Raw genomic sequence first — 23274 nt, 5'->3', positions numbered from 1 at the left:
TCTAGCCTGAGATACATGATAACAGCTCTAGCCACCTGGTGACAAGATGTTAGAGCGTCAAAGGTGAAAATAATCAAGTTAGCTCACTCAAGCAACCTATCTAGGCATATCAAAACAAAACAAAGCAAGAAGCTAGGTTACGGTAAGCAAACATAAAATAAACTAATGCAGTAACTTATAGATGGCTCGGAGACAACAGTCAATATCAAAACACATACAGAAACAGACCGTGATCGCTTCAACAAGCTCTCAAAACCAAGAATCAAGGGATCTTCTGGAAGAAGTTGCCTTCCTGGAATTTCAGGATGCAGAATACAAAAGATTAATCTACAGAATTCTTCAAGACATCAGGAAGGAGATCAGGAAGGAGATCAGGCAATATTCAGAACAAGCCAAGGAGTGCACAGATAAGCTGTTGAAGAAATTAAAAAGGTTATTCAAGAACAATGAAAAATTAAAAAAACGGCAAGAATCCAAAGAGAGACAGCAATCAGAAATTCAGAAGATTAACAATAATATTACAGAATTAGACAACTCAGTAGAAAGTCAGAGGAGCGGAACTGAACAAGTGGAAGGCAAAATCTGAGAGACTGAAGATAAAGCACTAGGCATAAATATATTTGAAAAAAAATCAGATAAAAGAATTAAAAAAATGAAGAAACCTTAAGAATCATGTGGGACCCTATCAAGAAAAATAACCTACAAGTGATTGGAGTACCAGAACAGGGAGGGATAACAAAAAAGACAGACAGAATTATTGAAGATTTGTTGGCAAAAAACTTCCCTGATATTGTGAAAGATGAGAAGATATCTATCCAAGATGCTCATCAAACTCCACATAAGGTAGATCTTAAAAGAAAGTCACGAAGACAATCAAACTTGCAAAACCAAAGATAAAGAGAGAATTTTAAGAGCAGTAGGGATAAACAAAAAGTCACCTACAAAGGAGAGTCAATAAGAATAAGCTTGGACTACTCGGCAGAAACCATGCAGGCAAGAAGGCAATGGGATGACTTACAGAAAGCTTTGAAGGAAAAAATTGCCAGCCAAGAATCATATATCCAGCAAAACTGTCTCTCAGATATGAAGACGATATTAGGACATTTCCAGATAAACGGAAGTTTAGGGAATTTGTAAAAACCAAAACCAAAACTACAAGAAATACTAAAGGGAGTTCTCTGGTTGGAAAACCAGTTATATCAGATATCAGCCCAATACTAGAACACTGGGCAGAGCAATCAGAGGTCAACCCAGATAGCGAAATCATAAAAAGAAATCAAGAGAAAAACACGATCAAAACAGGGAAAAAGTGATGTTATTATGTAAAAGAAGACAACATTAAAACAATAAAGAGGGGCTAAGAAATGTAGTCATAGATCTTCCATATGGAGAGGAAGTCAAGGTGATAAAAAGCAATAAAAGTTAGGTTTAAACTTAGAAAAACAAAGGTAAATATTAAGGTAACAACAAAGGAGACTAGCAATCTTACTCATGAAAATACAATATAAGAAAAAAAAAGAGACTCAGCAGAAACAAAATCAAAGACAAAGAATAAAAGGAAAAGGCAACATATAAACTGCTCAGAACAAAAAAAAAATTAAGTGGGAAGAAGAAACTCTCAACACCACACAAAAAAAAGACATCAAAATGATAGCACTAAACTCATACCTGTCCATAATTATGCTGACTGTAAAAGGACTGAATGCACCAATAAAGAGACATAGAGTGGCAGAATGGATAAAAAACATGATCCATCTATATGCTGCCTACAAGAAACACGCCTTGGACTCAGAGACACAAACAAATTAAAACTCACAAGGATGGAAAAAAATATATCAAGCAAACAACAATCAAAAAAGAGCAGGAGTGGCAATATTAATTTCTGACAAAATGTACTTTAAAGTTAATCCACCACAAAGGATAAAGAAGGACACTAGGTAATGATTAAAGGGACAATATACCAGGAATATATAACCATTATATAACCATATTAAATATTTATGCACCCAAAAACTGGGCTGCAAGATACATAAAACAAACTCTAACAGTGCTGAAATGTGAAATAGCTCCACAATTATAGTACGATACTTCAGCACACCACCTTCGGTGAAGGAAAGAACATCCAGAAAGAAGCCCAATAAAGACACGAAAGATCTAAATGCCACAATCAACTAATTTGATCTCATAGACATATACAGAACACTCCACCCAACAGCAGCCAAGTACACTTTCTTTGCTAGCACACATGGAACATTCTTTAGAATAGACCACATAATAGGTCATAAAGAAAGACTTAGCAAAATCTAAAACATTGAAATATCACAAAGCATTTTCTCTGACCATAAGGCCATAAAAGTAGAAATCAATAACAGAAAAAGCAGGGAAAAGAAATCAAACACTTGGAAACTGAACAATACCCTGCTCAAAAATGACTGTGTTCTAGAAGACTTTAAGGATTGAATTGAGAATCACAGAATCCAACGAGAATGAAAACACTTCCTTTCAGAACCTTTGGGACACAGCTAAAGGAATGCTCAGAGGTCAATTTTTATCAATAAATGCACTCATCCAAAAACAAAAAAGGGCCAAAGTCAAAGAATTATCCCTACAACTTGAACAAACAGAAAGAAAGCAACAAAAGAAACCCTCAGGCACCAGAAGAAAGAAAATAATTAAAATTACAGCACATTTAAATGAAATAGAAGACAGAAAAACAGTTGAAAAAGTTAACAAGACCAAAAGCTGTTTCTCTGAAAAAATTAACAAAATTGATAAGCCACTGGCCAAACTGAAAAAATAAAAACAGGAGAGGAAACAAATAACCCAAATAAGAAATGAGATGGTGATATCACAACAGACCCAACCGAAATTAAAAGAATCATATCAGATTACTAAGAAAAATTGTACTCTAACAAATTTGCAAACCTAGAAGAAATGGATGAATTCCTAGAAACACACTACCTACCTAAACTAACACAAACAGAGGTAGAACAAGTAAATAAAACCATAACAAAAGAAGAGATTGAAAGGAATTTAAAAACTCCCAATAAAAAAAAAAAAGCTTTGACCCAGATAGATTTACTGGAGAGTTCTACCAAACTCTCAGAGAAGAGTTAACACCACTACTACTGAAGGTATGTCAGAGCATAGAAAAGGACAGAATACTCCCAAGCTCCTTCTATGAACACAGCATATCTCTGATACCAAAACCAGGTAAAGACACCACAAAAAAAGAAAATTACAAACTTATGTCCCTCATGAACTTAGATGCAAAAATCCTCAACAAAATTCTAGCCAATAGGATTCAACAACACATCAAAAAAATAATTCACTATGACCAAGTGGGATTCATACCAGGTATGCAGGAATGGTTCAACATTAGAAAAACAATTAAGGTAATCTACTATATAAATAAAACAAAAGACAAGAACCACATAATTTTATCGATCGATGCAGAAAAGGCATTTGACGAAGTTCAACACCCATTCACGATAAAAACCTTCCGAAAAATAAGAATAGAAGGAAAATTCCCCAACATAATAAACAGTATTTATACAAAGCCAACAGCCAATATCATCCTAAATGGAAAAAGTCTGAAAGCATTCCAATTGAGATCGGGAACCAGACAAGTACGCCCTTTATCACCACTCTTATTCAACATTGTGCTGGAGGTGCTCGCCAGAGCAATTAGGCTAGATAAAGAAATAAAGAGCATCCAGATTGGTAAGAAAGAAATAAAAGCATCTCTATTTGCAGATGACATGATCTTATACACAGAAAACCCTAAATAATCCTCAAGAAAACTACTGAAACTAATAGAAAAGTTTAGCAGAGTATGGGGATACAAGATAAACATACAAAAATCAGTTGGATTCCTCTACACCAACAAAAAGAACATCGAAGAGGAAGCAACCAAATCAAAACCATTTACAGTAGCCCCCAAGAAGATAAAATACTTAGGAATAAATCTTACCAGAGATGTAAAAGACCTATACATAGAAAACTACAAGACACTACTGCAAGAAACCAATAGAGACCTACATAAGTAGAAAAACATACCTTGCTCATGGATAGGAAGGGTTAACACTGTAAAAATGTCTGTTCTACCAAAAGCAATCTATAGAAACAGTGCAATCCTGGTCCAAATTCCAACAACATTTTTTAATGAGATGGAGAAATAAATCACCAACTTCATATGGAAGGGAAAGAGGGCCCAGAAAAGTAAAGCATTATTTAATAAAAGAACAAAGTGAGAGACCTCACTGTACCTGATTTTAGAACCCATTATACCGCCACAGTAGTCAAAACAGCCTGGTACTGTTACAACAACAGATACATAGACCAGTGGAACAGAATTGAGACTCCAGACATAAATCCATCCACATATGAGCAGGTGATATTGAACAAAGGCCCCAAAGCAGTTAAACGGGGAGAAGACAGTCTCTTTAACAAATGGTGCTGGCATAACTGAATATCCATCTGCCAAAAAATGAAACAAGACCCATACCTCACACCATGCACAAAAACGAACTCAAAATGGATCAAAGACCTAAACAGAAAATCTAAAACCATGAAGATCATTGAAGAAAAAATAGGGACAACACTAGGAGTACTAATACATGGCATAAACAGTATATGAAACATTACTAACAGTGCAGAAAAGAAACCAGATAACTGGGAACTTCTAAAAGTCAAACATCTATGCTCATCCAGACTTCACCAAAAGAGTAAAAAGATTACCTACACACTGGGAAAAAGTTTTTAGCGATAACATTTCTGATTAGCATCTGATCTCTAAAATCTGCGTGATACTGCAAAAGCTCAACCACAAAAAGACAAATAACCCAATTAAAAAATGGGCAAAGGATATGAACAGACACTTCACTAAAGAAGACATTCAGGTAGCTAACAGATACGTGAGGAAATGCTCACAATCACTAGCCATTAGAGAAATGAAAAACAAAACTACAATGAGATTCCGTCTCATTCCATCAAGGCTGACATTAATCCAAAAAACACAAAATAATAAATGCTGGAGAGGTTGTGTAGACACTGGAATACTTATACACTGTTGGTGGGAATGTAAAATGGTACACCCACTTTGGAAATCTATTTGGGACTTCCTTAAAAAGCTAGAAATAGAACTACCATACAATCCCAGTCCTTGGAATATATCCTAGAGAAATAAGAGCCATATATGTGTATATATATATATATAAATATACATGAATGGATGAATAAATTATGGTATATTTACATAATGAAATATTACACATTGATAAAGAACAATGATGAATCCGTGAAACATTTCGTAACATGGGAGATTCTGGAAGACATTATGCTAATTGAGATTAGTCAGCTGCAAAAGGACAAATATTGTATAAGACCACTATTATAAGAACTCGAGAAATAGATTAAACAGAGAAGAGAATATTCTTTGATGGCTACGAGATGGGGGAAGGTGGGAGGGAGAGGAGTTTTCACTAGATAGTAGATAAGAACTACTTTAGGTGAAGGAAAAGACAACACACAATATGAGAGAGGTCAACACAACTGGACTAAACCAAAGCAGTTTCCTGAATAAACTGAACGCTTCGAAGGCCAGCATAGCAGGGGTGGCAGTTCTGGGACCATGGTTTCAGGGGACATCTGAGTCAATTGGCATAAGAAAACTTTCTTCATCCCACTTTGGAGAGTGGCCTCTGGGGTCTTAAAAGCTAGCAAGCAGTCATCTAAGATGCATCTATTGGTCTCCATTGGGCTCAACCCACCTGGAGCAAAGGAGAATGAAGAAAACCAAAGACACAAGGTAATTAGGAGCCCAGGACGCAGAAAGGGCCGCATAAAGCAGAGACCGCATTAGCCTGAGACCAGAAAAACTAGATGGTGCTCCGGCTACAACTGATGATTGCCCTGACAGGGAACACAACAGAGCACCTCTGAGGGAGAAGGAGAGCAGTGGGATGCAGACCGCAAATTCTAGTAAAAAAACTAGACTTAATGGTTTGACTGAGACTAGAATGACCCCAGAGGTCATGGTCCCCAGACCTTCTGTTAGCCCAAGACAAGAAACACACCCAAAGCCAACTCTTCAGACGGGGATTGGACTGGACTGTGGGATAGACAATGATACTGGTGAAGAATGAGCTCCTTGGATCAAGTAGACACACGAGACTATGTTGCAACTCCTGTCTGAAGGGGAGATGAGAGGGGAGAGGGGGTCAGAAGCTGGCCGAATGAACACAAAAAGAGAGAGTGGAGGGAAGGAGTGTGCTGTCTCATTAGGGGGAGAACAATTAGGAGTATATAGAAAGATGTTGATAAATTTTTGTATGAGAGTCAGACTTGATTTGTAAACTTTCACTTAAGGTACAATGAAATTTTTTTAAAAAATGGGCGATTGATAGCTTCACATAACTATTGCTATGCTGATCCCGTAAGTTTTTTTTTTTTTTTTTTTTCTCAGCCTGTCTTCTTTCCACATACTTTTGTTAATGGTTTTGTTTTGTTCTGTCTGGCCACCTGTGAATTACGAACCCCCACATAAAAATTAGACCCCAGAAGTCTGGTCTACAAATCTTTAGCCTGATAAAGAGATGTCCAGCGTGTGTCTCTTTAGCATGATTAGGAGTCTCTTGTCGTTATCGTGTAATGTGTAACTCATCCGGCCATCTGTGGGCCATGTTCCAAAAAAGACACTTCCAACCCTTGTAAAGATCATATATAAGCTCAAATGTAAAATGCCTTTCAGGACTCCATAAAGACAGCCTGTGTTGCTATCAGACTTCCATTGGTGCCAGCTCCTACGTAAATTTTCTCTCTCTTTCTGACTTGCAGTACTTTTCATTGGCTTGACTGAACCAGGGCACGGACCCTAATCAGGTAACATGCAGGACCAGGCAGTGTTTCATTCTGTTGTGTATAGGGTCACTATAGTAAGAGCCGACCTGAGGGCACCTAACAACAATAATGTGAGATTCAATTACAAACGAAGTCCCAAACAAACTAATCAAGCCACAAATAAATTACCTACCCCAGTTGCCAAGGTTCTTCTCTCACTTTCTGAGGACCGCGGTTGGGTCCCAGGCAGATCTGCCTAGGGGGCGGGAGCCAATGGCCCTCTGGAGAAATCTTCTGGCTGGCTTGTCAAAAATGTAACCAGATTGTTCCAGGCATGTTCGGTGCTGCCATAGAGACACAAAATGGGTGAAAGTGACAGAAAAGCTTTATTTGGTTGGCCAAGCAAAGAAGCACACCGAGACTCGTGTCATCAAGACGGCTTCCAGAACAATAGCCCAAGGGGTTCCTATGGGTGAAGTAAACCGGGTCGGGGGTCTTCAGGAACGCCTTGAGGTGGGACCAGCTTGCTGATTGGTCTAGCCTGAAAAGGCATTCTTGGGCCAGTCAGGGCTTTCTGCACTTGCTCAGTCTAAAAAGTGGGGGGCGTCTCTCAAACCAGATCTTAGTCTCTGACCCCTCACTTCTGAAAGCCTTCCCCCAATCTTGGGCCACTAAAGTTTGGTTCCGTCTGGTGGCAGAAGAGTTCTTGGATTCCCAGAGGGTAGGGTCGATGATTCTGCACATGTCAGGCAGACCAGATCTAGTTCTTGCCAGTTTCAACTAGTCCTGCGACCCCAGTGGCTTGTTTTCCTGAACTTGGCCAGAAACAGGAAGCATACCTAAATAAGGAGATAGCTTATAAACAGGGAGTTAGTTCCAATATCATAGAAGATGACAGGTACAGCCCTTTGCTTATTCGAGATGGCGGGCAGGTTGCAGGTCTCATGAATAATATGGGAAACTGTATACAAGAGGAAAGGCTGTACAAGGGAAATCTCAATACACTCTGCTCAGTTTTTCTATACACTTAAAACATCTCCAAAAAATGAAGCCTATTAACCCATCAGCCTCAGCTGAGCACACGGCCAACAGTCAACTTACCGGCCACAAAGCTGAGCAATGTTGGAGGTGGATCCTACAGCTCCAGTCGCGCATTCCTATCTGACCCCCGTCTTAGGATAAAATCACCACAAACATGATGCAAAGCAAAAATAAAAATTTTATTCTACATATGTGCAAAGAGGCAAAAGTGGGAAATGGACAAGCATGCTTCCAGAGCCATGTCTGCCTGAGTCCAGGGAATGTCACAGAATAGGAAAAGTGGGAAATGGAAAAGTGGGAAATGGACAAGCGGGCTGCCAGGGCTGTGTCTGTCTAAGTCTAAAGAATGTTACAGTATCATCAGTGTATATTAACATTACAAATAGGTAAAATCATTGAAAGCTTCATGTTTTCACTGGTTGGCTAAAAGCTGCTGAATCACTGTGATACTACATTTTGAATTGTCTTTCTTAATCACCATTGGTATAAATTTCAGTGACCAAGGTCAGGAGAAACTTCATTGATCCAGCAAATCTTACTATTTATGAAATACTAATAGAAAAAGACAAGAGTGGAAAATATATGGGTCTTTTGTGCTCTGTGTCTGATATGTTTATATGAAAGATTCCCTAAAAGATGTTTTCCAAGAATGTCCTAGCAATTGTTTTCATACCTCAGGGCCCAAATGACGTGTCCTTGTGAGCTTTTGTAAGTCCAGCTCCAACTGGATCACATCCCTTATACTGGAGGACAGGGAATAATGGCTCCAATTTTAACTCCTAAATCACCCTATATGGAGCATATACAGGCTGTCTCCACTAAGCGTTGAACAAATTGTTGATTCATGTACAAAATAAATGAGTGTGATCATTTTAAGCAACTCTCTTTTGTGCTCATTTGTAATGTGGCAATAAATAACCAAACCTAATTTTGTATCTAAAATCAGTGTGCTGTTGTAAGCAAAACTGAAAATATGTGGCATTGATTTTGAGATTTGATGATAGAAAGAATTGTTAAAAACACTCAAAACTCACCAAAATTTGAACATGGTGTCTTTTTCTGAGCAGTTATTGTAACGCATATAGGGAGACTATTTTGATTCCAGAAAAAGTAAATGGCTCAAAGAAGCTAGATGCAGTGGAGCTTATAAAGAGGATGGAGAAATACAGAAGATCAACCATTGGCTAATCTTAACATGACCCCACCCAGTCATATCTTGGGAAATTCAAATTTAGTAAGCCTGACTTCAAACAAGAAAGAAAGGATTTGCAACTTCAATTTCAGGTGAAAGAAAAGCTGCTAACAGATTAATTTTTGTCAGGGATTTCTTTAAAATTAGTGGGCAAGAAAACCCCAAAAATCAAAGCAAGATAGCTGCTATTAATTTCTCTCTTTGACAGAACCTATAAGGTTGAGATGTCTATTATTGAAAACTGAAAAGGCTTTTAAGGAGATTATGGGTAAATCTTGAAGAACAGAGAGAAAATGTTATTAGAGTTTGGTAAAAAAGGGAGTTTTATCTGCATTGTTGGGAAGTTTGGCCGTGCTTGTAGTATTGAGAATAAGAAGGGTATATAAAAACTGACGAGTCTGCCTGAGGAGATTTCTAAAAAAAATACACAAAGTTCAAACCTATGATAAAATACAAGAAGAGAGAGATAAATAAAAGAAGGTGATAAATTTTTGAGAAAAATTGAGAGGAAATATAAACAGTCCAGGATTTGCTGTGTTTGAAATGAAAGCTGTCTCTCCTTCCTAGCCTCCCCTAACAAAAATTATCAAAATAATGAATAGCTTCTGGGATAAGATCCAGTCCAAAGTGCTATCAAGAAGCCATTGACTCAGGGTAAAGATCTCAAGAACATGGATGTAAGGCCTATTGTCAGAACTCAGAAAGAGTTTAGGCCATCAAGCCTAATAAGGCTTCTAAATATCTTAAGAGCACGTCCCATAAACCCTCTGAGTTAAACACTAGAACTTTTAAGATACTTAAGAGTGTTGTCATACAGCAGCCTAACAGGAAGGCCATGATAAAGTAAGAAGTCTGGGCATGACTTTTGTCTAAAGAAACTAATTATAAATTGATATATAGGAAATCCACACACAATTTTTTTTTTTTAAAGAATTATACTAACGTGCTAAAGGGGACAGAGACAGTAAAAATGAAAACAGACCTTTGAATCCACAAAGTTCTTACATGGAAGTTGAGAAAACTACTCATCTGCAAATACTGGCTATTTCTTAAGGAAACGAGCGGACAACTCTAAGGTGGGAAAAAGAGCCCAGCGGTTAGTGCCAAGAGCTATGAAGAATCCTTCCTGGAAGTAGGAACAGGCTCTAATCAAAGGGCTGGAAACAAGTGCCCAGATGGGTTTCAGATCTGTTTATAGATCAATCAATGCTTTATACCTACTTTCCCATTTTTTTGAAAAGGAGTGTCTATAGCAGTTATCCTATGCCTATGTTAACTGTGTCAGGGACAGATAACCAGCATCTTTAGTTTACAAGATTTCGGATTAAAAGAACTACATTTAAAGAGGCTCATCACTACCTGGACTTGATTTAGATGACAGATTGTGGACCTTGGGTCTAAGGCAACTGGATGATATAATTGAACGTGACTTTGGAATGTCATGGGGGACGATTCTTATGTATTGCACTTGGCAAGAATGTAAATAACTTCCAGCCAAAGGGCAGTCCATCTGTCCCATTGCCATAGAGTCAATTCTGACACATAGTGATCCTATAAGACAGAATAGAACTGCCCCATAGAGTTTCCAAGGAGCACCTGGTAGATTCAAACTGCCGACCTTTTGGTTAGCAGCCTTAGCTCTTAACCACTACACCACCAGGGACCAGGGTTTCCAGCCAAAGGGCAGATTATATAAAATTAGAGATAATCACAAATACTTTGAGCACTTTTCATTGAGATTTAGGGTCTATGTCCCCTCCCCTTGAATCTGTGTGGGACCATATGACTACTTTGACCAAAAGAATAGAATGTAGTGGTGCTATGCCTTAAAAGAACAGCAGCCTCTGCTACCTGCATCTTAGAATATTCAGGATTTGCACTCAGCCACCATGCTGTGTAGAAGTCCAGACCACTCCATGGAGAGGCTTACATGGAGACCTGAAGCTCCCAGTCCACAGCCCTGCCTCAGCTCCTGGCTATCCTCCAGAAACACGTTTCCATTTTGGAAGCTGATCCTTCAGCACCAGTCAAGTTGCCCAGAGGACATTGCACGGAGCAAAGACAAACCATCCTCATAAAGCCCTCTCCCAAACTGCAGATGTATGAGCAAAATAAATGATTGTTGTGGCTTTAAACCACTTGGGGAGCATCAATATTGCTATACTTTCATGTGTACTCTTATTTGCTCTCTTTAGCTAAGCAGAGCAGTCCTTTATTCAGTTAAAGTTAAGAGATATTTATTAGTCGCCCACTGCATGCTACTTACTGTGTCAGGCATATAGATTACAACAGGAGGGGCAAATTAGTAAGTATGACAAAGTACTTCCTTTTACATTACTGACAGTTTCATAGAGGAGATAAGATATGGGCACAATTGCCTGAAAAAATCAGAGTCAGTAAGAGGCATAAGTGAGACCTTAACTGCAATGATGATCTGAAGAATGGAAATATGGAAATATATCATGAAAGAAGTGAAAATGGAGGAACACTTTGATGAGGGATAGGATTATACATTCGATGAAAGGAGGCAATGGTCTTCTCAGTTGAGAAACTCTGTTTTCTAGGCCAACACATAAGGATCTCACTTACAAGCATTAATTGGAGGAGTCAGCTATCCAGTGAGGTGAATTCAGGCTCATCTTTTACCATCCTCTTATGTAACGATGGCTGTAGTATGATGAGGTGGGACCCATGTGGTCATTCTATCACTGCAAGGTATTTTTCTGTGGAAACACGTGATTATCATTTTCATCAGTTTTAAAGAATAACTTCAACTTCAGCATATTTATACTAACAAAAAAAGACTCAAGAGACACACACGCCAAAAAAGGAGAGAGAGAATTAACCCATGAGGTAGATAAAAATTTAAAAATCACACTGTTGTAGAAATTATTTTGTTGTTTTCAAAATTATTTCATTGCTGTAAAAATTATTCCTAACTCGACAACAGGTTATGAAAGTTAATCAAAGTATTAAATATAAAGTCTATATCTGGAGCTTCCCATTAATTACCCCTTCTTCCTCTAGTATAAATTTTAGTTTTTAATGTCTACATACTCTATATTCAAAAATCTTAAATTCTAGGCTACACAGTATTTCTATTTTTTTCGCAACAAATATGACATAATAAACATTAGTCTAAGAAATTGTATTCTCTATCTTCACAAGGATATCTTTCCCATTTACCCCATAGTGAGACTTTTTTTCTAAAATTGAACATTGAAAGGCAAATTAAATTTATTAAGGAGATCTATAAGGTAGCTGCATGAATACTAATTAATTTCTCCTGACATTATAATTAAATTATAAAATATGTACGTACTGTGACATGAGGATATAAGTTATCTCTCAAGCAAGAAAAAAGAAAAATTTGTTACAAAAAAATGTTAAAAGTAAAATGATAATATAAAATGATAAGAATAGCACTAAATGGTTCCGATGAGTTTGGCCAGGAGCAAAGACCTTCACAAATCAGGTCCACAGGCGAGCTTTAGAAAACCTGTGAACTCCTTAAATTGTAAACAAGTTCTTTTTTCCCCCCCATAATTTTTTTTTTTTTTTATGTGCATGAGGACAATTTAATTTATTGGATGCATAGTTTTCAAAAGATTCTCAAAGAACCGTGTCCTGTATACACAGCCCAAAGTGATTAGATCATCCAGGAGAACACTACCGGTTAGCCAACTACTTCATTCTTTATGCAAATAATAACTTTCTGTACTCAACATGCACCAATAAATACTACCATAATATCTTATTCTAGAGGAAAAACAGGCAGTAGTGTAATATCCTGTTTAAAAAAAAAAGGAAGCTTTTCTTAGTTTCAGTTGAAGCACAAAAGCTGAGGTAAGAAAATGTGTCAACTACTCTCATAGAATAAAAGTGTGGAGTAAAAAAGGAGAAGAATATTTTCTCAGGAGAAACTACTGGAGTTCTTGATATTTTACCTCCTTCAGAAGGAGGGAACCATTTTCAGACTTTGCTTTGTGTGCCTTGGAGACAAAGAAACACAGTGGATATGTATCTGATTCATCCTAAGATTTCTAACTGTAGGATTCTGTGGCCATTGACCTGAAGTGCCAGAGCAGAGAGAAAGATGTCTGCACGGCAATTCACTGTGGAGGCAAGCTGCATGAGTTTTCGTTTTGGGCTGGTATGTGCCCGTTGGGAGAAAAAAACATTCTGAAATAGTTTAAAGGGGTTTTTCGCAAGAAGATCTCCAGAAGAGACAGGATCCAGATAAGTGGTGGACTCTCAGAATTAAAAGACAAATTCACAAGCTCCCAACTGCAGCTGGCCTCACCCATGTCACAAGAAATGTGGTAAAAGTTCCCAGTAAGGCAGTCTTCCAGAAGCCCATGAAATCTCCTCACACAAGAAAGACTCAGTGTGCAACATCAGCTAAGACCTGAGAGCACCATTACCAGAGCATGAGAGTGACAGTCAACTAAGAAAAGTTCTCCACCTAATTCTTCTCCCTCCCTAACTATAATTTATGAAGGGTCAGTCACTGAAGTTAGTAAACAGAGAAGTGGTTGTTTACAGAGCTGATATAGCTAATATAGAAAATGGAATCTTTTCCCCACCCCCGCCAACTTGGTTCCACTGTAGACTTCCTGACTTACAGAAGAAGGGAAAAAAGTTTAACATGAAATGAAATTTAGACTTTTAGTTTTTACAGTGAGTTGGGAAATTATGCCTCAACCTCCCTGAGATTCCACTCAAAAAGCTGAAAAGTATTAGCCCATAGATTGAATTTAAAAGGAGAGTGAGAACAAAATACATTTTATGGTGTGCATCTTATATAGTTATGTTTTTCAAGAATTAGTTACAGTTATAGTGCACATGTGATAAAAAAGGCATTACTTATTATAGCATCTAAAATAATATTTCATTTACATGATTTTAAAGTTACTTTCTTTCCTAACACTCTTCTGAGAGCAAACTGGACATCCTTGTTTCTGAGGCTGTATACCATGGGATTTAGTAATGGAGTGACAATGGTGTATATCACTGTCACTAGCCTGTCCTTATTGGACACATAGCTTGCTGTAGGCCTTAGGTAGATGAAGGAAGCACAACCATAGTGAATAATGACAACAGTGAGGTGAGAGGAACATGTGGAAAAGGATTTCTTCCGCCCCTCAACTGAGGGAATCTTCAGGATAGTCCTCAAGATGCAGAGATAAGAAGTACACACAAAGAAGAAAGGCACCACAAGTACGAGAACTCCACAGATGAAGATGACAAATTCGTGAACATCGGTATTGGTGCAAGCCAGACGAATGACTGGTGAGATGTCACAGAAGTAATGGTTGACCTTGTTTGCATTACAGAAAGGAAGGCTAAAAACTAAATTTACTACCATAAGGGAGGCCAAGAAACCTCCAAACCCACAGGCAGCTGCCAGTTTTCCACACATCTGCCAACTCATAAGGATTGGGTAATGCAGAGGGTGACAAATGGCAGCATAGCGATCATAACCCATCACACCTAATAGCAGGCAGTTGGTAATAGCAAAGCCAAGGAAAAAGAACATTTGAATGACACAGCAGGTGTAGGACATTGTCCTGGCCACAGAAAGTAGATTGATGAGCATCTTAGGTAAAATCACAAAGGTGTAGAAAGTCTCAGAGGTGGAGAGAATGCCAAGGAAGAAGTACATTGGTGTATGGAGGTTTCGATCCAGGCGGATGATACTGATGATGGTGACGTTGCCACTCAGAATGACTAGATACAGAAAGAGAAAAACCACAAAGAGGGCAAGCTGAATTTCACCAAGGCTTGAAAAACCTATTAACAGGAACTCAGTGACCATTGTGAGGTTTTCTGCCATGACCTACAGAGAGGAGAGATAAAATAAACCATATTCAGGTACACAGATATAAGAGGTTAGGATATTTCTCCTCCTAAACTGAAAAGGAGAATAGAGGTGGAACACAGAGTAGTAGGATCTTAGTTCGGCTGAACAGGATTATTTCTCTCTTTTCAACTCTGCATGATTTTTTTGGATACTTTGGCTTTCTCTGTTGGTTTTGGCAGTCTTTCAGATTTACCATGCATTTAATTTTATCTGGCTACTAAGATCACTACTGCACTCAATTAACTCCTGTTTCTTCCTGTGTTTTCCTGACTTGGTGTTTCTAAGACTACTAGAAATGATTGTTCCCAGAGCTAAGGACTAAAAAATAGAATCGGTGTCATACCCACTGTAGTCTTGTATCTGAGAAAGAAAGTGGAACTAAAGCCATGGAGAGAGCAGCTGGGCTAGCCTCCTCCACACTTCTACTCTCTGTGTGGACACTTCTAACACTGGATGGTGGTGACGGTTGCACAACTCTATGAATTTTCTAAATATCCCTGAATTGTACATTCAAAATGGATGATTTTTATGGCATGCAATGTTTACCTCAACAAAGCTGTTTTAAAAATAAAACCATTGAGCTATTTAGAGGGGGATAGCGCATCCATAAAGAGCCCTGGTGGTGCAGTAGTTAAGCGCTCAGCTGCTAACTGAAAGGTTGGTGGTTCAAACCCACCTGGAGAAGATGTGGCAGGCCGCTTCTGTAAGGATTACAGCCTTGGAAACCCAGTGGGATTGTTCTACTCTGTCCTAGTGGGTTGCTGTGAGTTAGAATTGACCCGACAGCAGTCGGAGTTGACTCGATGGCATCCATAGGTATCGTTTTAGTGATTTAACTTTTTGTATATGTGTCTGTTTTAATCACTATATAGAGGCCATTGAGGCATTAAGACTCATTTAATATTCATCAACTTAGATGTCCTTTAGGATCTCTACGTGTTTTTGGAACACATCACAGATCATCAAAAATTGTTATAAAATAATTATAAATTGTTTGCATTTTAAGTCTGTGAAGCTAGAGTTTATCATGCTATTAGTGCTCAATTTTATCTCCAACAGCCAATAAACAGAGCCATGACATAAATATACACAAACAGAAGAGAAGATTATGCCCATGAACAACAGATTGGGGTTGGGGTCTATGGAATTCAATACAGACAGAGTTAGTTTAAGAGTGATGATAATTCACTTATGTTCCTCTTTGGACTACCATATAAACATTAAAAAAAAATTAAGCAAACTGATTTTGATACATTGTCTCTATCTAAATGTAGACTATTTCCTAAGTGATCAGGGTTATCCTTACCACCTTTCTCCTCCACTTCCCTTACTCATCGCCACCTGTGTTTTTCATAGCTCCCTTTGGAATTCACCAGCCTAGAACACAACATGGTCTGCTGTAGAGTCATTGAATTTTCAGAGATAAACTACTTTAAAAAAAAAACATTGTATGTGGGTTATGGAAACCCTGGTGGCTAGAGGTTAAGTACTACAGCTCCTAACCAAGAGGTCGGCAGTTTGAATCCGCCAGGCACTCCTTGGAAACTCTACGGGGCGGTTCTACTCTGTCCTATAGGGTCGCTATGAGTCGGAATCGACTCAACGGCAGTGGGTAATGGGTACGTGGGTTATGGAGGCATGAAGAGACTTATAAGTATTTTGGGGTCAGGATTTTTCAGTAATCTTCTCTATAGAATAAAAGTAAAGAAACATACACTACTTTTAATTCCCCAGTGTGAGTTTTTATGGAGCCTAGTGGCACCGTGGTTAAGGGCTCTGCTGCCCACAAGGTTGGTAGTTCAAACCCACCAGCTGCTCCAGGGCGATTGTGGCAGTCTGCGTTGGTAAAGATTAACCAAACATGTTGCCATCAAGTAGACTCTGACTCATAATGACCCTATAGAACTTCCCCATAGGGTTTCGACTGGTGGATTCAAACTGCCAACTTTTTGGTTAGCAGTCTGAGCTCTTAACCACTGTGCCATGAGGGTTCCTTCGTAAAGATCACAGCCTTAGAAACCCTGTGGGACTGTTCCGCTCTGTCCTGCAAGATTGCTAGGAGTTGGAATTGACTTGACAGCAGTGGGTTTAGTTTTGTGTTTTTAGTGAGAGTCTTAAAACTTGATAATTCGGAAAAGAAGAATACTTTTTAGTGGTGTATATTTTAGTTCAAATTTATTCTATTTACTACCTGATTTCTAACAAGTAGAAATTTTTTTTTTAATTTTAATTATTTATTTACTTAACTTCTTAAATACTAGTCTGGGACAAATTTATCTTTAATCAAGGATTACAAATTTACCTGTAATCAAGGATTAGCAAAAAGAAAAACCCTAACACAATATGAGATAAAACATTCTGGAACATAAAAAAGGGAGAATAAACATAAAGGGTAGGAAAAGAAGCAAATCATGAAAATATCTAATACAGTTCAGTAAATGACAACTCAAAAACAAAACAAATGAACAAAAACAAAAAGAACAACAGAAGAAAACTAGCAAAACTACAGATATTAAGAAATTAAATGAAATAGAGAAATACTTTAAAAGGATTAGAGAGAAAGTATAGACAAGGAAAGACAAAGCAGATGCAACATAAATATTATTGCAGTCCCAGTAAAGCAAACTGATTATTTAAAACTATTATTAAAGAAAGTTTTCCTGAAATAAAAGAAGACCTACATCTATATATTGAAAGATACATCATTTATTTGGGAAAATGGATCAAACAGTCAACTCTGAGACATATCCTAGTAAAATTGTTAACATTTAAATATAAGGAAAAAGTGTCAATGCCTTTGAACAAATAGGTCACTAGCAATAAAAAAATCATATTGGAATCAAATTTCTTCACAGAAATATAAAATGCACAATGAAAGAATGTTGATGTTCTCAAGAAATTCAAGTTTGACCAAGAATTTTCACTGGCAGAGCTATATAAAAATAATTTTAAACCTGCTTACACTCCAGGAATATTCAAAATGACTAGCTTTTCTTGGTGAAGTCACTACATGAAGAGCTCCATTCACAGGAATTCATGGGTCCTTGCACGGAAGGACTACTTGTGGACACTGAGTAAAGATATCTAACCGTAAATCCAAGACCCAAACGTGTGAGAATAAGGGTAGAAGCATAGCATATAAAAGTTATATGCCTAAAAAATTAAAAATAGCACATTTTAAAAAATAAGAAATGGAAAAGAGAAATGGTGAAGTAGAGAAAGCTTACTTATTGCTGAATAAAATAGATGAGACTCAATGGCTGTCATTTAACACTGATAAACCAAATAATGAATACCTTAGAAAAAGCAAAGGAGCCCTGATGGTGCAGTGGTTAAGTGCTCGGCTGCTAACTGAAAGGTCAGTGATCAAACCCACTGCTGCTCCAAGGCAGAAAGATGTGGCATTCTGCTTCCATAAAGATTAAAAAAAAAAAAAAACAGTGCCATCGATCCATAAAGATTACAGGCCTTAGAAATCTTGTGAGGCAGTTCTACTCTATCCTATGGGGTCGCTGTAAGTTGGAATCTACTTGAATGTAATGGGTTTTGTTTGTTTGTTTAGAAAAAGGGACTAAAGAAAAAAAGCCATGGGATAGATTCTGAAAGGCAAACCTTAACTATATGCATTAGATAAGAGACACATTTATTACCAATTGATTCAGAAAGGCAAAAATAAAGACATGAGCAAATTATACCAATATAACAGAAACCTTAAAAGTAAGGGTTATGATATTTATATCTGTAAATTTAAAATTCAGTAGCATTATATGAAAATATATATATATGTTTTTAATGCTAACAGCTACAATTCACAATAAAATTATAATAAACATGAGTTCATGTCCTAAAAAACACAGGTGCAACCTTCGTAAGACAGAGATTATAAAATATTTACAAGGAGAACCAGGCAGACACACTAATAATGGGAAACAAACACAGCACTCTGTTCAGAAGAGTAAAAAATATATATATAAGTAAGGATTTGGGAGACTTGAAGAGTTCAAAATCAGTGAAGTATATTTTATGGGTATGTATTGAACTTTGCATCCTAACAAAGAAGTATATATACTTTTTTTTCAAGGTACATGAAGTATTCATGAATGTTGACTGTGGATTATGCCACAAAGAAAACTTCAAACAATGTCACAATGTGGAAATGATATAAACAACCCTCACTGATCCCAATTTATTAAAATTACCAATGACCAATAAAGTAAAAATGCTCTTTCATTTTCATGAACAATTTCATTTTCATAAGCAATTACTAGGTCAAAGTATAAATACAAAGTAAAATGAAATAAGTTTAGAAAATAATATCAGTTATACGCTATATATTAGAATATATGTATAAGCTAAAATTAAAGCAGAGATCAGAGGAAAGTTCCTATCCTTAAATATTTTTACCAATAAAAATGAAAAAAAATAATAACAAATAAAACATCAGAAAGTTACAAAATAACAAATTTAAAAATTAAAATGAATTAAACAATACAATTAAAATGATAATACAGAAAACACTAGAATATATACATGCAAACACAGATACATACATACACTCATACGTTTATATGCACCTACATTGATCTTTGAAAAATGTAGACAAAGGAAACAATCTACTACTATTTTATTCTAAAAAAATTAAGAGAAAGCACAAATATACATTGTACAAAATAACAAAGGGAATAAACATTTCAAAGACATGTTCAAACATCATAATAGAATCTTTCACACAAATTTTTGAAAGAAATTTAAAAAGCTAGATGCAATCAATAGTTTTGTAGAAGATAATTCATAGACATGACCTCAATAGAAATAAAAATAGTTACATAGACTAACTTCCGTAGAAAAAGTACAGAATATTATCAAAGAGCAATCCCTCAAAAAAGACACCACACCCATATTGTTTCATAAAGAAGTTCAATAAACCTTTATCCACAAGATGATGCCAAAGCCATATAAACTGTTCCTGATACATATTAGTTACTGAATAAATGCTTCTTTAATACATAGACAAAATCAGTTTCAAACTATAACTCACATAAAATCCAAAAATAAATTCTTACGAATATGTTATAAAATGCAAAAAAAATTTAAAGGATCAGAAAAAAATGTATCTCTGAATGGAAAATTTGAAAAGCTAAGCTTAAGGATAATGAAGAGTAATCAGAAAATAGTAAATAACCAAAAATTTGACTACATGAAATGTTTGTGTATATCAAAAACCTAATCAGAAATATTAGAAAACAAAAAACAAATTGAAAAATATATCTGTCAAATGTTAATACTAATAAATATTACAAACCAATTGAGAGAATAACAAAAATTCTAAAGTAGATAATGGATAAAAAGAATATAAGCATACAATTCATAAAATAAGAAATAAAATGCATCAAACATTTAAAAATTAGTTTTGCTTTATTTAAATGTACTGAAAATTAAAATTGAACTGAAAAACCCTTTACACTTATGAAATTACTGGAGATCTGGTTTATATGATAAGCAACAAAAATATTTTTTAATGGGATTCTAAATTGGTTATAAATTTATACAAAGAAACGCACCAAAATATATCAAGACTCTTAAATACAGTCATTCAATTTGTTCCAGTAGTTCCATTTCTGAAAGTCTACCCTACTATAAAAGGTTTATGTATAAATACGTACTTATAACAAGGAAAATCTGGAAGTCATAGTATTAGATGTAAGAAAGCCAATAATGAGTAGTGGCTGAGACTACAGAATCTGGGGCCCAATAACTTGGGTTTGGGTCCCACTTCTTCCATTTGGTGATTGAGTGACCTTCAACAAGTTACTTAACCTCTCTGTGTTAGTTTTCTCACTTGAAAAATGGGCTGTTGGGAGAATTAAATATATTAGCATATGCAAATTTCTTAAAACTGTGCCTGCTACATAGAAAACCTAAAACCTGAGCATTCTCTTAGTGCTATGATTTTCTTTTACTCTTATTTTTCTAACCCGGCTCTGCCCTCCCTAAACAAATCTGCCATTCTAAGACAGTGATTTTAAAATTATATGCTTATTCACAGGGTTATAGAATCAATTTTACGGTCAACAATCAGCAGCTTTAAAAGTCAAATAGCAGATAGATAAAGGAAAATTACACAGAGTATTAGTGTAACTTTTATTTAAAGTGAATGTTTTCTTTCATTTTGTGTTTGTATCTGTGCATGCTAAGTATGTAAAATATATTTCTTACTCTGTCTTGCCGGAGGAGCTATGAATAAAGAATATATAACACGATGGCCTGTAGTGTGATAGCCCACTTCCGTGTGGCCTTTCTTGCCATGGCCTCCTTCCCCAATTGTGAAGTTAGAGGAGGTCAGACACCACCCCCACGCCATTTTTACATGGACTGACCACCTGACTCAGCAGCAACCTTGTTGGAAAATGAACAGTTCAAATGGGAAAAAGTGGTACATTTCAAGACCCAGGGATATCAAAATTTACAACTTAAAAATATCTTCTTACTCAAAACTCTATAAAATTCTAAGCTCTTCAAGAAAAAGATGAAAATGCTATGGATAACCTGATTTCTTACTACAAATTCATCTCTTCCAGTTCCAAAATTTTATACCAAATTTTATGCCTTTGCCTGTGTTTGAGCAGATCCTCTGATATCTCAGGAAAAAGAACAAAAACAAACAATTCACTCCCAAGTCAGGTTCTGTTAGCTCTTCTTTCAAATCAACACAAACTTACTGAGCACATACTAAGTCCCAGTTACTCTATTTGGTTCCTGGGATACATCAGCAAACAAAACAAAGACCCTGACCTTATGAAACTTACATTTTAGAACTTCTCACATTCTAGACAACAATCTATTATCATTTCCTTCTTGCCAGGACAATTTGAGCTCTGAGATCTCAAGGCAGAGATCATTTAACAAAAGTTCTGTGCCAGGCACCATGCCTTCTCATGCATATCTGTAACTCAGCATCAACGTTCCTAACAAAGAACAAATCTTCAAAATCTATGCGAGCAAATCATTTATGAAACAAATTAACATATACATAAATCATGAAAACTATTTGTAGGTATTTGTCATGTAGATGCTGAAGGTACATCCAATGAGCAAAAAAGCTAGAGAAAGATGTGTTGTGAAAAAAAAGCACAAGATAAAGTGTAAAAAAGTCTGAGTCCACATTCTTTATTTCAGTATTTTCTTTGAGTAAATCATTTAGTCGTCTTGAATCTTAGTTTTCTCCTCTGAAATTGGAAAATTATGGGGATTAATGGACAGTGTGAGGAAAAAATGTAAGCCAGAATCACACATAATAAGCCCTAAAGAAACATTTCCTTTATTCTGTCCTTGAATTGGTGCTATAGATATAGCCTATGGCCATTCTATGATATCTCTAATATTTTTTTCCTAACATTAAGACCCCACTCTGAGCACTACTATCTTGTCTCTCCATCCAACTACCTTTCCTATTGTCTCTCCCAATCCTTCCTTATCATGGATACATAGACCACAGTACTAAAATCTCCACAATTTCTGAATTGAACACAACGTAAAAGGCATGACTAGTTCTGATTTTTGAGATGACACAGATGCGCTTTAGATTTGAGATAATTTAAGGAGTAATTTTTAAGCCATTTATGAAATAAGAACAAGTTCCCAATGCAAAAGAATTTCAAGTTGCTCAAAATTTGAGTGTAGGGAAGAGTTGAATGCAGTTGTCCTGTCTCTGAATCACAGCAGTGAAGTTCAAATGAGCTACACTATTTGCCCATGGACACACAATCCAAGGTCTTACATAAATGTCCAAGTGATTCTCCATAATTATCACCACTCCCAGTATGTGTTAAAGCCTTCCTTCCATTCTCCTATTTTTTTTTAAACCAGCAGCACAAGACTCACCACCTCACTTCCTAGAACAGTGTCCATTATGGCTCTTCTGCATAGCCTGACACAGCTATGACCCTTTTGAGTGATAATAATAGGCTATATTCTGGTCGTTAGCATTACAATTTCAATACCCTGCTTGGTAATTTTGCTACCCAGCACCCTAGGGAGCCATTATCACATTGCTCCTAACACAGATCCTGCCCCCACCCCCCTCAATGAATAATTGTGATCCAAGGGGAAAATGGACCTCAAGGCTCTCTTGCCAAAGAGATGAACCCATGAGATAGACTCAAAGAATTATTTGGTTTCCTATTTTAGAATCCCTAAAGAAGTGACACATTAGAAATCTGGAGGCTATGGGTCACTCTCAGCAGAAAATATCCAGTAGCACCCCTTCCTCCCAAAAGTCCCTTCCTACAGTCCTTGTTTATTCACACTTTGGTTGAAGGCACTTGGTGGTGCAGTGGTT

The 23274-nt window shown here is 36.7% G+C and overlaps 1 protein-coding gene across 1 annotated transcript; it reads right to left on the bottom strand.

Annotated features, from left to right (window-relative positions):
* Positions 1-13964: 13964 nt before the first annotated feature.
* On the bottom strand, positions 13965-22844 carry LOC126071499 (olfactory receptor 10R2). The gene is made up of 2 exons (XM_049875687.1): positions 22818-22844; positions 13965-14912 (listed from the first exon to the last, which is right to left on the bottom strand). Exons 1-2 carry the CDS (start codon positions 22842-22844, stop codon positions 13965-13967), a joined length of 975 nt encoding a protein of 324 aa, XP_049731644.1.
* Between the last annotated feature and the right edge of the window lie 430 nt (positions 22845-23274).

The sequence above is a fragment of the Elephas maximus genome, chromosome 3 (genome assembly GCF_024166365.1).
Source record: "Elephas maximus indicus isolate mEleMax1 chromosome 3, mEleMax1 primary haplotype, whole genome shotgun sequence".
Classification (NCBI taxonomy): Eukaryota; Metazoa; Chordata; class Mammalia; order Proboscidea; family Elephantidae; genus Elephas; species Elephas maximus.
This window is presented reverse-complemented; position numbering and strand designations above follow the sequence as displayed.

Excerpts from the sequence above, each read along its gene's own strand:
- LOC126071499 (XM_049875687.1), bottom strand. The coding sequence starts at position 22,844 with ATGGACACTGTTCTAGGAAGTGAGGTG. Across the intron at positions 14,913-22,817 it reads CTGTTCTAGGAAGTGAGGTG|GTCATGGCAGAAAACCTCAC; the intron begins GTGAGTCTTGTG and ends TCCTCTCTGTAG.